General features: G+C 33.7%; 1 protein-coding gene across 3 annotated transcripts; it reads right to left on the bottom strand.

Moving 5' to 3' along the window:
• Positions 1-9,904: 9,904 nt before the first annotated feature.
• On the bottom strand, positions 9,905-13,619 carry LOC110413165 (inorganic phosphate transporter 1-4). Of its 3 annotated transcripts, none has more exons than XM_021423886.2 (2): positions 13,461-13,619; positions 9,905-11,812 (listed from the first exon to the last, which is right to left on the bottom strand). In XM_021423886.2, exon 2 carries the CDS (start codon positions 11,760-11,762, stop codon positions 10,149-10,151), a length of 1,614 nt encoding a protein of 537 aa, XP_021279561.1. In that variant the 5' UTR covers positions 11,763-11,812; positions 13,461-13,619; the 3' UTR covers positions 9,905-10,148. The 3 variants fall into 3 exon arrangements, with proteins under 3 accessions (XP_021279561.1, XP_021279563.1, XP_021279562.1); XM_021423888.1 differs by lacking the exon at positions 13,461-13,619 and adding an exon at positions 13,374-13,391; XM_021423887.2 differs by lacking the exon at positions 13,461-13,619 and adding an exon at positions 11,899-11,999.
• Between the last annotated feature and the right edge of the window lie 2,664 nt (positions 13,620-16,283).

Here is a 16,283-nt window from a genome sequence, read left to right as displayed (position 1 = left end):
TAATATATTATATAAAGAATAAAATAATATGTAATTTATTTAAAATTTAATAATATGGAATATATTATAGTAAACATTGATGTATAATATATTATGAATATCTAAAAATATTACTTTTATAATATTTATAGTTTTTATAGTAATATTTAATATAAATATATTAAAATTTTTTATTGATAATTATTCATTTATTTACAAAATAAAAATATTTAAACTTTTATTGATTTTATAATTTATGTAATAAATTAAGTCTTAAATCCTTAACCCTAGCCTGTGTCCCTTGAAGTTACTTTACCAAATTTTCTTTTTTGAAACTCGACTGGTAGCCCCTTGCCTCTTGTTGCTAAAGTTTTTGCCATGACCATTGAAAGTCCTTACCAACTTGCTACCTTGTTTTTAGTTATTCTTAGTTAATCTTCTACCTTTTTTTCTTTGTTTTAGTTTAGATCTATTCTGCGACCAAATCTTGAAGGTTGAATGTTTAGTTTTTCTTTTTTTTGCATCATTGTCCAGCATTGATTTGTCTGACTAAAGATGCCAATTAGAAATGCTTAATCATTCACTATTTTTGTGTTATAAGAGTAGGCGACCCCATATTTGATCTAATGAAGTTATAACTTTTTTCATATCTTGATAGAATGACTTGCTAGTGGCCTAACTTTGGAAATAAAACTCAATTTCAAGAATTTTGGCCATCCCATGTTGCGTATTGGAACTTTTTTTTTTAATTTCTTTTCTTTTATAATATCTTCCTTCTTTCTACTACAGTGCATTGTGTAATCTGACTACAGGATCAAAGCTTTGGGAAGAATAGGCAAAGTGATACCTTGGAGAAGGTTAATCAAATTTGGTTAAGTTTGAATATGACAGAGAAAAAAGAATGAGAGAAAAAGGTATGTTCGATTCTTTTTATCTAATTTCTTCCTATTATTTTCAACTCTATTATAGTGGTTTAATTAGATGTTAGATGCTGATGAATCCATGACCAATTTTCATTTGAATTTAACAAGATAGTATCACATGTTTTTAAGAAAGCTAGAAACAGGTCAATTTGCAATTTGCCTCCAAATAGCACTCAGCATTTTGGAGTTTTCGTAGGTTCAATTTGATACGCTTGACAACATTAAATGGCTTCTGCTTTTTGTTTTTTTCTCTTCCATATTAGCATAGTACTTGTATATCTCCTGCTCGTTCAAGCTACTATCATGCCAGTAAGCTAAATTTTGTTGTTCCCATTTGGAATAAACAATCACTGCTTCACTAGTATTACTTGGTGTAGTGAAATTTTACAGCTCTAACCTCTAGAATTTGAAAAGGAGCTATAAGTTATAAAATTGGTGAATTTCGAATTGTGGTTTCGAGTAATAGTGGAGGACTTAGAATTCTTTAAAGTGATTAGCTATCTATCAAGCAGTCATTTGTCAAGTTAAGTAACCTGGAATATAGCGTCTAAGACTCATGGCAAATCTTATGGACATAATTTGCATAGTGTTGGGGAAAATCTTGAACTTACTTGCCTTTATATTGTTGAGTTCTTGCCTAATAGGATTTTTCATGTAAATATTATATGATTCTCCCTATGGGACTAGCAGTTAAATGTTTTACTCCAAAATCTACCAAGAATTAAAAGTTATTTGTGGAAAGCTCTGATAGAGGTCCGTTGGCTATCACTGGATGCCTCATATTGATGAGAAGTCTAATGTGTTTATTTCTTAAAGTTTCTAATTCAATGAGTACTATACAAAACCTTCTTTAAGGCTAGCAACTCATATAATTAAAATAATTCCATGGTAGCAATTGAGACCCTGCTTGATATTAATTAATGCTTGATACTGACTTTTTTTTGCATGCTTTTGATAGCATTATTTTCCAAGCTTTGATGTTTTCGAAATTTGTATACATTTCTCAACGAAATCCTGACTCTGTCACATTTTTTGTCCTTTTGTGTAGATTATTTTGGTCACTCATCCTAGGACTAGTGATCTTTGTGAACCACTTAAGTGTATTTATAACTTGTATGTTGAGTATGTTGCCAAGAACCCACTCTATACCCTTGGAACTTCAATAAGGTAAATAGTCATTTTTTTCCCAATCTAATAGTTACATGCTTATCCTTTGAGGATTGTTCTATTATGACAACCACTGGTCATCCCTTTTGGTTAGTGCTGCATTTATTTGCATATTTGTCTCTGTAAATTGAAGTTTCTCACTATTTTAATTTTGTTGAATAAAAAGTAATGCATTTGACGGTAGTATATTCAAAGTCAATGTTTTTCTACACAACCTTTGAATAGATCCATTTTGTGGTTTCCTATTTTGTTCTTTTAGCTTTTATGATGGGTATCCTCAAGTTTGTTTCTACAATTTCAGTTTTATGATACTGTTAAATGATTGTTACTACCTAGTGAAACCACCTACCACCAATAGGTAAAAGTACATGTCCATGGTCCTTGAACTTGATGAGTAGCTCTTTGTTCAGGTTAATTTAGTTTCATATCTCCTCAATCAATTAATGTTGTAAATTGGTTATGCTATGAATGAATTATTTAATAAAGGCAGATGCTCAGTCCAACCGATGTCTTTATGGAAGTCTTTAAATAGAATGAGTGGAATTTTGCTCAAGTATAGAAAGGAAGGCAAGTACATGTGAGTAGTCTAAATTGTGGGCTAGGCATTATTCTTGGATATATTTACTCTGGTTAATGAACATGCCATTCTTGGATATGTATACTCTTTTTAGTGAAGCCAAGAAAGTCATTCTACTAGCTCTATAAAAATGCATTAACCATGAAGTTTAAATACTTCTTTCCTAGTCAAAGTTCCTTGGCATGGTCAATTTTTACCACTTCAGCAGCTTCAAGATGAAAGCAACCTAGATTTTATTGTTGAAGTTGTTTCTCTCTTCTTTGATGATTCTAAAAAAGTGCTTAATGATCTCACCATAGCTTTGTAAGATCTCAGTTTGTGTCAACTTTTTTCTTGCCATAGTTGTCTTTTACTATTATTATTATTTTTACATCTTTGAGTTTCCTATTTTATTTTCTCCTTAACTTTTCTTTTTCTGATATAGAGGTCAGCTACATGTATATTTCTAAAAGTTTGATGCACATGTTCATTAGTTGAAGGGTAGCAGTTGCAGGTACTTATAAATTTTCCTTTCTTTAATGTTAAGCCTTGACAACTTAAATTATCTTTTTTTATCTGCTTCATAAAGCTTTTCTTATTCCCATTCTTTGAAAATTTTTATTTTTTCTTCAACTGTAGTTGAACCCATAGTTGTACTACAAAAGGTATAATTCAAATGAAAAAAAGTCTAACTTGTTAGATTTGACCATTCAAGTGATAGAGAAGTTAAAGTTGAAACAAGATTTTTAGAAAGTTGGGTTGCTCTTGTTTTTACTCATTATTGTTTGATGAGAATGGTTGTTGTGTGTGTTTGTGTGTTAAACAACATTGGCGCATAGAGAGTTAAAAATGCTTGCATTGCTTTTTGCAACTTTTCTGAGGTGCAGAGCATTGCAATGCGAGTTGCTTTTCTCTGTCAGCTTTTTTCTTTTCCTGTCTCCTTTTTTGTACCTCTTTACTCAAAGCTTATGAACTTTGAAAAATAATTTTTTGCAGGTGCTTAAGATGTTTTCAACAAGTGAAACAAGAGTATTACCTTGTGAATTTTAGATACTTTTTTAGCATGGCATACAATAACACATTTAGCTTTGTGCTATATTTGTTTGACATTTTGAGATATTATGTGTTTATGATAATTTTTAATTGCTTGAACTTAATTTTGAATTTTGGATTTTAATGTGTATTTTCTTATCAATTTTGGATGTGAATTATGGATGTTAATTGATAATTTTTTACTGAAATTTTAGATGGTAATATTCGTTGGAAAAGCATTGCCGACAGAACATTTTCATTGAAAATTAATAACGAAATTCAGTGAGAAATGCTTTTCCAATGGAATTTCGTTGGAAATGCTTCTCTAACACAAAATTCCGTTGGAAAAGGATTTCCGACGGAAATTTTGTTAGAAATTTCCAATGGAATTGATGCGAGACAGTTGATGGATTATGTACTCTTTTCGAAAGAATTTTTCAACAGAAATTTTCGTTGAAAATTCGTCGAAAATAGGCATTTTCAATGAAATTTTAACTTTTTTTGACTAAAAATGCTTGTTTTTTAGTAGTGTATGTCATGCATTCAACCTAAAAGTGTTTACATGATGATATACCTCAACCTTTCGAACATATTCATTTATGGTTTTGGAGTATTTTGATTGACTTATTAATTCTACTTTAGTTGCATTGTTTAAATTTTCAATCACATTTTCAGTCAATAACAAGATGGCCACTATTAAGATTTTGATTTGGTCAAACTTAAAAATAAGAGAACAGATAGATGAGAGCATTTGAGATAGTAAGAACTCTTATATCCATATAGATTAATATTGTTGTGGATACACAAGTTAGGGAATAGGAACATGTGCAACCAATTCCTGAGATGTCCTTCAAAACCAAAATATTAGATATCAACCACCAAAAAGATTCACTAGGATAATGAGGCTTGCTCTTTCTTCTTACATATATGAATTTTATCTTAGAGATGGTGATTATGATACTAGTCATGTAGTTGATCCAGTAACTTTTTTAGAAGTTATTTCTAGTCATTAATTAGATATGCGGTGGAATGCAACGAGAGATGAGATATGATTTATGTTACATAATAGTGTGTAAGAACTTGTTGAGCTATCAAAGGATTGCAAACCCATAAATTGTAAATGGGTATACAAGACTAAGAAAGATTCCAAAGGAAAGATTGAAAAGTTTAAAGCCAGATTATTTGCCAAAGGTTTTACATAGAGAGAAGGCATTGATTATAATGAAATATTTTCTCCTATATCCTCTAAAGATACTTTTAGGATTGTTATAGCGCTAATGACTCATTGTGGTTTAGAGCTAGATCATATGGATGTTAGGTTGCCATTCTAAATGGGAATCTTGATAAAGAGATTTATATATTACAGCTTAAGGGATTTAAGGAGGATGACAATGATCATCTTGTATGTAGACGTAAAAAGTCTATTTATGGGCTCAAATAAGCTTCTCGCCAATGGTATCTTAAATTTGATAAAGTCATCACCTCTCTTAGCTTTATTAATAACTTATCTTTTTTCTTTCGTATGTTGATAATATCTTACTTGCAAGTAGCGACTTGGTGATACTACAACAAACTAAGAAAATATTATCCAAGCAATTTAACAAGAAAAATCTTGATGAAACATCTTATGATCTTTGGTTTGCAATCTATAACGATAAATCTCGTCACTTATTGGAATTGTTTCAGAGTGTATGCATTGATTGAATTTTAAATAGATTTTCTATGCTTGATTGTAAAGATAGAGATGTGTCATTTGTTAAAGATGATAAATTGGGCATAGCACAATGTTTAAAAAATTATATTGAGAGCGATTTAATGAAAGGAATACCATATGCTTGTGCACTAGGTAGCTTGAAGTACGTCCAAGTGTGCACAAGGCCAAACATTGCCTTTACAATGGGTTTATTAGGGAGATACTTGTCTAACCCTGATAAAGATCATTGGGAAGCTACGAAAAAAGTGATGAGATATTTGAAGAAAACCCAAAACTATTTGCTAATTTATCAAAAGGTTAAAGACCTTAAGTTGGTGGATTATATAAATTCAAACTTTGCCAATTGTTCAAATGATAAGGAAATTCACACCAGGATACATTTTTATGTTGGTAAATGGTGAAATATCATGGAAAAGTATGAAAAAAACACTGGTGACCTCATTCATTATGCAAGTAGAATTTGTAGCATGTAATAAAGCAACTAAATAGGCTTTCCAGATAAAAAATCTAATTAAAAAGTTATCAATGGTTGACTCTATTGCTAGACTCATTAGCATAATCATGACAACAATGAACTCCATATATGTCCTTTAAATCCTTGAAAATAATGATTGTTCAAAGCCTCTTCATGAGATTTTAGTTGAATCTAAAGTTACATAAACATTTAGAATTAAATGGAAGTTGAAATCCATTGAAACCCTTAATGAAAAAGAGTGAAAAGTATACTTGAGGCATTGATACTTCTCTATGAAACATCAATACTTTTATTCCATGATGCTATCTGGATTGCAGGTATTGATTCTTTTTGGAAAAGTATTGGTACTTTCTACACAAAATGCTTCCTAAGGCATTTTGTTTGCTAAGTATCAATATTTGTTTTTCCAAGTATCGATACTTCACTCATAAAAACCCATATTTTGGGCAATGTCTAATTGATGTCTACTCTATATCACTTTTATCATGTAATATTATCATTATTCATCGTTATAGCTCAATAATAGACTTATTTCTTGTCTATATGACCACATAAGCTCATTATTCCCATGCTTACATAAAATTGGTAACATATATCCTTAGCATTCAATAAACCATTACCCAACAATGTTGTAACTCTATTTACAATATCAGTATAGAGCTCATGGCATTTTCACCCCAATCAATGGCAATAATATAGTGGTACATCTACCCTACTTAGGTTACATGATGATGGTATTTCGCTCCGTTTATTAGCAATAACATAATGGTATATTTACCGTACTTTAACTATATGAGTTGTAGTCTTTCCACCCTACTTAATGGTGATAACATAGTGATATTATTGGCCATGCTTTGGCTATATAGTTTGTGGTATTTATACCCCACTCAATGGTAATAACACATACATTATGAAAAGTAGAGATTTAGGTGTCATTCATGTCATCTAGTATATCCTCAACTAGCAACATAGCATATACTTAAGAGTATGGCCTCTTGACCTTCATCAACTTATTCATCACATAATGATCCCCTTAAGGTTCACATATACATCATATATCAATGCATAATCAATCATTACATACATATGTAGACATAACATATTCACTTCATTTTCATTCGGGTGGAAATGTATATGTCAACCTTAGTATTCATCTAAGCATACATCCACTCGTACTTAATCATATCAATATGAATTCATTTTTGAAGGAAACCATTTAAAAGAACTTGTCCCTGCCTTGTTGAAAACTAATACATAGTAAAGATATTTATAAATTTAGATAAAATGGATTTCTTGTTATAACATGGCATTTAAATCGTGAAGACCAAACAACTTCATAAATTCATGCTTACTTTATATATTAAAATACTTAAAATGGTATATCCATTCACCTCTAAAACTTGACCTCTACCAATACACAAACCACTCAACACTTTCACTCTAGCAAATTCCTTGAGGTTTTAACAACACCTAAAGTATTCAACAATAACAATTATCATTACCTAAGCCATAATCTTGTAGTTTCAACCAAGCTAATTTGAAACTTACTCGAGTATCTTGAATACTTTAAAGTTTATTGTTCTTCAACTAACTAATGGTATAAGCATTTACATTATTGTTTCTTCCTTACCTTCGTGAGATACTAGTGAGAGAAACCCATGGAAAATCTTAGGTTTTTTTAAAGAAAATGGAATCTTTTGAAAAGAGTAAAATCAATGCTAGAAATCTAAGTTTTGAAAGTTTAAAAGTTAGAAAATGTTACCTTTGTTCGTTCAAAACTCAAAACCAAGTTTGAAATCTTCAAAAATGGGGTTGTTTTAGTGAGAGAGAGCAAGAGGGTTGTTGGAAGTTGAGAGAAAAGTGAGTGAAAGGTGGCCAAGGTTGAGGGAAATGAAAAAGAAACCTAAAAAGGAAATTTTAAGTGAGAAAATACTATTTTGCCTTTTTAATTTTTTTGTAAACGTACAAGTATCAATACTTTTAGGTAAAGTATCGATACTTGTGTTTTTAGGTTTCAAGTATCGATACTTGTTCATCAGGTATCCATGCTTGTTCTTCAAATCCTTTTTAAAAGCCTTTTGGGCAGCGAGTATACTTGTTCTTTACCTTTCAAAAAAAAAAAAAGTATACTTGTTCTTCATGTATCAATACTTATGTTCCAAAATATAAAGTTTCATTTGAAAATGCACCCATTTGGTCTATGTCTCTCTCTTATAAACATATACACTTGTAACTTGAAAATTTGGGCTTTTCCAAAGAAAGTTTTCAAAATTTTTAGACTAAAAACACATTTTAAATGCTCACCATGTAAGATTTACTTTCTTATCCTTAATCTAAGGTGAGGAGTTTCGTAAAAAACTATTCCTGAACTATCCCAACACTTTGGTGGAATCCGATAACTTCTTCTCACCTAAAGAAATTTTCGAGAATCTTGTCTATACAATTTCCTGAGAGAATCCTATCATCAGATATTTTCAATTATTTGTAAAATTATATTTTCAAAATGAATGCAGTGTAAAAAAATAATAATGTTGGTGACACATAATGAACGAAACAAAAAATATTTGTTAATGGCCATTTTCGTGATTACTTTTTATTGATTTCACTTTGCATTTTCCCTTGCCACTCCTTCCACCATCAGCAACCTTTAAACCCCTTTCTCTTCCTCTTTTTCTTTTTTTTTTTTATATTTTTTTACCGATTGTTTGTCTATGTTTTCTTCTCTCTTTTTTTTCCTAATTTTTATTTTTTCTGATCATTTTGCATTTTTTTTTTTGCTTCCCTCTTTTTGGTTTGTGTGTGTTTATTTGGGCATAATGGGCTTGTAGCTTCAAAAGCTAAAAAGGCTCAATTTTGAGTTGTGCTTGGATTGTCTTTAGGCGTCTGAAGCTCAACAGAGTCCGATATGAATTGGGCCTAAATGAGGTAGTAAATAAAATTTTAAAAAAAAAACACAAAAGTCAATTTAGACTTAAATGGACAGTGCCTACACTTTTACTCTCTCCATTCTTGACTTGGTCATCTTTTTAATAGGTCTGAGAATTGAAAGTATCTTCCGTCCAAGCCATCAGGACCGTCCAGTATGGAATAGGTGAATTGTATTTTTATATTTGGACAAAGCTATGCACACCCTTGACAATTAACATCATGTGATTCAATTGTGGATCTGATCTGAAGGCAGATGCTTCGGAGAAGAGCAAATGAAAAACTACATGAAATTGAGGCATGCAGCATAGCCTGGCATTGCACTCCCCTTGGCTAATGTTAAAGTTGGCAATAATTGAATCATATTTTAATATTTTTTATGTTTGAATGACCTAATGAAACATAATTTGTTTGAAAATTATTATCATCGTTGTCATTTTAAATTGAATTCTTAATACGAAGATACACTGAGAAAATGGGTTCCCATAAAGTGCTCAACTTGAGCTTTGTTCGCTTGGAAAATTATCAATGGTCTGTTTCATTTTTGGCATTACCTTCTTCGCTTTGCCAGCTTTTAATTTAGTCCTCCTGGTTTCATAAAGCTATGTGCAGAACCTTTTTCTGACACAAAAGCAACCAAACCTACCTGCACAAAGAATCAAGTAGAGTGTTAAAGTCTACCCGCTGCTTTCACTCGTCTGTGTGCGTGTTGAACAATGTAACCAAAGTCAAGCAACAGATAGAGCTATCAAAGAATACTTTGAATCGAAGGAGGCAATAATGTCTTCCACAGTATACTCTCTAAAGTCTTGTCGTGTGAAGCTGGGAAAGCTAAACAAGTATCCATGGTCCGCTGAATAATTTTCCTCGACAACATATAAGGGTAGAAGTCAATGCAATGGAATGGGACAGTGATATTATTGAGCACCTAACCCTTATTATACTAATCTGGTTGAAGAAATTGCAGGCACTGGCATTCAAATGTGGCTGATTTTGTTTGACCTCAATGACACCAACACTATAACCACACACCACGTGTATCAAATGACTTTGATAAATGCCAGAGGCAATAACTCTTACGCAAATGAATACGCATGAGCCAAGGAAAAACGGAACCTGACTTCTTGGTTCAATTTTGATGGCTGCCAACGAGCCACAGGGCGCTTGTTGATTTATAACTAATGAAAAGAGACAACCATGGAATGTTCTTTATACCCCTCAACTTTAAAGGTACAGAACAGAAAACTGAGATTGCTAGAATAAGGCACACGTTGAGGGAAAACAGTGAAAAGTAAATCTGACATCAGACTATAGTCGAAAGAAAAGGGTTTTACAACAGTTCAACTTGTTGCTCAGTAACTGGTTTATGGATCCAACTTAAGCAACTGGAACCGTCCTGTGGTTATGAGATGATGCGTCTACCTCTGCTCCATTATCCTCGTTCTCACCCGACATCTCTTCTAAAGATTTTCCTTTCGATTCTGGCACCAAGAACGTGAACAAGAAGCCCAAGGCATTGATTGCACCTAATACAAGGAGTGAATTCTTCACCCCAATACCTGCAGGATACCCTGCATCCGCCTTGGCCTTATCCTTATTCTGTGCCAAATACAAGAACCCAAATGCACCAACAATAGCACCAAGCTTTCCGGATGCTGCTGATATACCATGGCAAGTGGACCTTAACCTTGCTGGGAAAATCTCAGCTGGTACAACAAATGTGGTGGCATTAGGTCCAAAATTTGCAAAGAAGAAAGTCAAGGAGTACATAACAACAAACCCAAGTCGGTTGTCCTTATGGGTCCAGTGGTGGTAAGGGATAGCCAGTGCAAACATAAACACTGTCATGAAGAAGAAGCCCATTAGTTGGATGGCAAATCTTCCCATCTTATCAATGAAAGCCACTGTGAACCAGTAGCCCGGAACGGTGCTCAATAGAGCAATAAGTGTTTGTGCCCTTGCAATTTTGAAAACTTCATCAATGGCATTCATGGTCTTTGCAGCAGGAATCCAACCAATTGCACTAAAGATGTCCTTTTGGAACAAATTTTGGCTGTAGAATGCAATGTCAAGCAAGAACCAAGTAGTGGTTGTTCCAAGCAAGTGAAGTCCATGACGTTTAGCAAATTCTTTAGTGAACAAACCAAATTTGGACCTCTCCCGATCTAGTTGCTCTATCTTTTGTGGCTCTGCCTCAATATCCATCTGCAGGACCTTTGACATATCAGATGCAGCCTGCTTTGCATTCTTAGCAACAAGGGCAGTGTAACGGGCAGTTTCAGGCATCTTCATCCTCCAGTAGTAGGTAAGAGCAGCTGGGAGTGCTCCAACCATCAAAATAATACGCCAAACGTAGTCTGCTTGCGGAACAGTGGAGCCAAGTGCATCAACCTCATAAGGTGGAGCATCAAACCTGGCCTTGAATGCAGAGGATAAAATAATAGCAAAAATACCGCCTGCTAAAATTCCAAAACCTTGCATTGCAAACACTGCAGCAATAAAGGCTCCACGAGTCTTCTTGTTAGCATATTCAGACATGATGGTGGCAGAAAGTGGATAATCACCACCAATGCCAAAGCCAAGCCAGAACCGGAAGAAGCAAAGGGTCGCCATGACAGATTTAGGGGTATGGCCAAAAGAGAGACCTGATGCAACAGAGCATACGACCATGAGCATGAGAGTCATACCATAGACCTTCTTTCGGCCTAGCTTATCACCAAGCCAACCAAAGAAGAGCTGTCCTGCTAGAGTTCCGCAAAACGCTACTCCATTAACAGCAGCTGATACATTGGGAGGCAAAGTTCCAGGCTTCTCTGCGCCATCAACATGGTAGTATATGCGGCCAAGTAATTTGGTGACAAGTGATATGCAGAAGAGATCATATGCATCAGTGAAGAAGCCCATCCCAGCGATGATGATTGCGGTGAAATGGTACCATTGTGTTTTGGCTACATCAAGGGCGTTAAGCACCTGTAATTGTTCCCCTGCCATAGCTACCTAGCTCACTCACAGGCTTTTGTATCTGCTCTCTCTCTCTTCCTCTGCAAAGATGGAACAGAAAACGGGTTACAACCGAAACAAAGAAAGTACCTATAAATAAGAATCAAGATCAGTTCCCATATCTAACTTCTAAGCTTTCTCTCTGACTTCTAAGCTACTTTTCTGACTTTCTTAGCCAAGAAATTTATTAATTCTACATCCTATTATTTTGTCAGTGCTCCCGCTAATAAGTGGATATAAGCAAAGTACCATATTAACCTTAAAAATTCCAAGTCAAACTAGTTGGGGTCACCAAAACATAGACAAAAACAATAATACAAAACGAGAGCAATGCCTTCTTTTGTGCGGACTGAATTCTTAACTAATTTAACTAGGACCACGGTGACTAAGAAAAAGATATCAAGATGTCATCTATTTATTGGATTATGTTAGATGATCGAATCATTCCTGTTGTTTTTCCACAGTTGGTAAGCTGAGAACATATTTTAATAAAGTCAAGAAAAATGGCACCTCCAACTGCTCCTCCTTGTCTAACCATGTTTTACAACTCCAAATGTTAGTCAGCCTAGTGTAGGGCTATATGATACCGATGGAAATGAATGAAACAGATGAAGCTGGACCTTGTACATGCTCCGTGTCCTAGGCTATTCCAATGTGAAAATGTACTTTTAAGAAAAAGGCTTCTAGCAAGGCAAGCGCCACAATTATTGGAGAAAAAAAAGCAGAGAGAAGGACAGTCAAAAAAAGCACAAATCACATTCAACGTCACCACCTCAGCCGCCAACATAAACAGGGAAGACCATACCCGGTACTGATTAGAAGATTAAATGGCAATTCCAACCTCTAGAAATAAATGATTCCTCCTATATTTAAATGCATGGAAAGTCAACACATTTCTGGTTAGGGAAGGAAATAGTGATAAGTGCCCATGAAAATTTGATGAATATGTATTAGTCTAAACAGACTGTCAAAGCATCTCATATGAACAGGATCCAGATCATTAAATTAAGAACAATTCTGATGAGCAAAAGGAGGGAGTGATGGTACCGAATTTCTATTTTAAACTCTTGACCAAAATTGTAGAGAAATAGGAAAACCCTCATCACTACCCATTTATTTTCATTCTTGTGAAACAAGATCTACAATTACCAAAATAGAACCAATTATATATCCCGTGACTAAAATGTTATTTGGAAACAGAGATAAAAGAACAATCCATCAGTTTCCAGCCAGGATCATAGAAGCTTAACAGTGCACCAAGAAAATATACTAAAAAAGCTTTTGTTCGGTCAACGGAGTAACATTTTTAAAAGCAACATGAAATGTGATATACTATTATCAATAAACAACCCTGATCAAAGCGATCATTGATCCGTCAATCAGGTTAGTAATTTCCGGACCAACTTGCATCTGAACCAGGATGAATCAGACAAAAAGAGACTACCATAGATATAAAAAGAAAACCCAAATGAATAAAAAGATATTCATTGTCGCCATTAACAAACAGTATCCGCCATTTGCATGCATGAGGAACTTTATCATACCCTTGAGAAAAAAAAAAAAAACTGAAAGAAACAACAATATCGCTGAAAGAATACGTACGAGACAAAAGAATAGAAACAACACAGAACCCTGGAGAGAGAAAGAGGGGATGTTAAAGACCGTAAAAGGGGAGTTTCTGAAACTAACCTGTTTCTTTAAAGTGATTGTGTTTTTTTCTCCAAGGGATGAAAGTGAAAGAAAGTGAGATTAAAATAAGAAAGACAAAATAAAAGAAGGAAGGAGGATTTGGGAGATGGGAATTTGGTTGATGCAAGGAAGTGAAAGGGCAAGCAGGAGTATTTATATGCAACGAGGTCTCACAAACAATCCCCAAATATGCCAAATGCCCACCGGTATATTCCTTCTCCACCTCTTTTTGATATATTCATTCATTCAACCCCGCACTCTCCTTTTACGACGCCGCTTCCTATTAGATTGTCTTAAAACAAGGAAAGGAAAGATGGTAGGTAATTGGATTAACAATAGATGGTCGACAACTGGGTCCAAGGCAGATGTGTTTGTTTCCTTGAAACAACTACTCCAAAGTCAAACCCACTGTGAAAGCCGTGAGTGTGTGTATATGTATGTGTTTGATGGTTCATGAATCCGCTAATTACTCACGGTTCCATTGAACCCCCTCATGCTTTTTATGGTAAACAAAAACTTAAATTGTATATATCTCTATTTCTTATCTGTGAAGGCATAATAAGGATGGTTCTTCTACACTACTTTATTTCCAACTCATCAACTTATTAATCTAAATATCTCTTGATTTATATCCATTGAAGACCATACCTTATTTGCACTCTTGTCAAGTATAAATTCATAAAGAGTTCATATTTTTTTATTAACCAAGTTCATACCTATTTGATCAAAAAGCCTTGAATCTGGGCAAATAATATGATAATATTGTCAACATATATGTTTTTTTTTTTGGAAAACAGTCTATGAGTTGGAATTGTGGGAAAATAATTATATCCACATTAGATTAAATAAAAGTTAAAGATCAATAGGTTGTGATAGCATACATTATTAATTCTTGCAAAATGCTCAACAAGTTTTAATTTGTTTAGTTTGATCTGTTTCAATTTTTCCGCTTTTACTGTGAAACCACACAAACACACATATGACTAGGTCTATAACATATACACATGTACATGGGTTGGCACACCATCATGATGAGGCCACCTATTTCAATTTCTATTTTCATAAATTTGAATTCAAGTTAAATTTCACTTGTGACCTGAACGTATGTGCAAATCTTTATAAGTTACATTTCACGCTAAAAATGTGAAAAATGACAACTGTAACAAATCAAATCAGAGACATTAATGTTATAATTAAGGTAAAAGATTTAAATGTCAATAATAGTTAAACATGCTAATTAACAAAATGATAATCTCTCATGTACTTAAGAAGCATATGCCTCCTTGCTATTGTTTGAATCTATAGGGAAAGAAAAAAAGGCTAGATGTCATTGTTCTTTATAAGTTGAATTAGAGTTTGGAGTAAAAGGCTATTCTCTCTCTCTCCATACTTCCCAAATGATATGAAATTTCTCTCTTCGTTTGGTTTAATAAGTATTTACCAAAAACATTATACAGGTGCAAGTGGAAATAAGTTAACGTACCGTCAGATGCTTGCAATTGTAATGTAAACAAAAAGCTCTCGTAATTGTCTTTTACTTTCTCATAATAACCTTTGGGGGCTTACCTTCGCGGAAAAGCGTGACCCACTTCCTCTGGGGTGTGGTTTTCAGCTCTAAGCATTGATAAGAAACACGTGTCAATTAGGTTTCTTCGTTTTTTGTCTTTTCCACGAGTGGATGTCAACTAGTCAAGCTTACCACATTGATTTCACATCGACGACTCAACTTTTCAAAACGTCTGATGACTTGATGGATGCCGATTGGCAACGTTAAACACAAGAGTCCATGACATTTTCATTGACTGGACCCCCTGGTAACCTTTTACCCCACTTGGGCATGACCTCCCCAGTTTGGTTGGGAATGTTGACTTGGGTGTCCTTAATCTTAGAAGAAAGCCCTACACTTCAATGAATTGAACATCACAAGTTCTTTTTCTTTTCAGTAATTTTTCCTATTGAATAGGAGGAGGAACCAAATTTGTTTAAATGAGGAATCTTCTGATTTCGACCGACCTAATTAAGATCATTTATATTGTATGATCCTTGACCCACAATTTATAGTTTATTAACAAAAAGTTATAGTAGGAGGAACAACCAAATTTGTTTAAACAAGGAATCTTATGATTTGGACTGACCTAATTAAGATCATTTATATTGTATGATCTTTGACCCAAAATTTATAGTTTATTAACAAAAAGTTATAGTATATGTCTCCGGCGGGCTTTGGCCGTCGCGTGAAGTCATGTTGTTATGATTGGGATGTCAACAGGGCGGAGGACACTTTTTACTAACCCCATTCTTGACTTGGTCATCCTTTTTTATTTTTTTTTGAAAAATAACTTGATCATCTTTTAATAGGTTTGAGAATTGAAAGTAGCTTCGTCCCAAGCCATCATGACCGTCCAGCATGGAATAGGTGAATTGTATTTTCATATTTGGATAAAGCTATGCACACCCTTGACTATTAAAATCATGTGGTTCAATTGTGGATCTGATCTGAAGGCAGATGCTTCAGAGAAGAGCAAATGAAAAACTACATGAAATTAAGGCATGCAGCATAGCCTGGCTTTGCAACCCCCCTTGCCTAATGTCATAGTTGGCAATCATTAAATCACCTATCAGTAAGCTTTTAATATTTTTTTTATGTTTGAATGTTTGAATGATCTAAGGAAGCATACTTTTTTTTAAAATTTATTATCATCATTGTCATTTTAAAGTGAATTGTTGATACTTAAAAACACCCATTAAACATTTCAAATCACAATCAAGTTACAATTTCTCATTATCATGAATTATTTCATGCTAATTGAACTATAATTTTTT

The sequence above is a fragment of the Theobroma umbraticum genome, unplaced genomic scaffold, assembly GCF_002168275.2.
Source record: "Theobroma umbraticum cultivar Fairchild unplaced genomic scaffold, ASM216827v3 scaffold_4.1, whole genome shotgun sequence".
NCBI lineage: Eukaryota > Viridiplantae > Streptophyta > Magnoliopsida > Malvales > Malvaceae > Theobroma > Theobroma umbraticum.
Note: the sequence above shows the minus strand (reverse complement) of the source record. Positions and strands in the feature narration are given on the sequence as shown.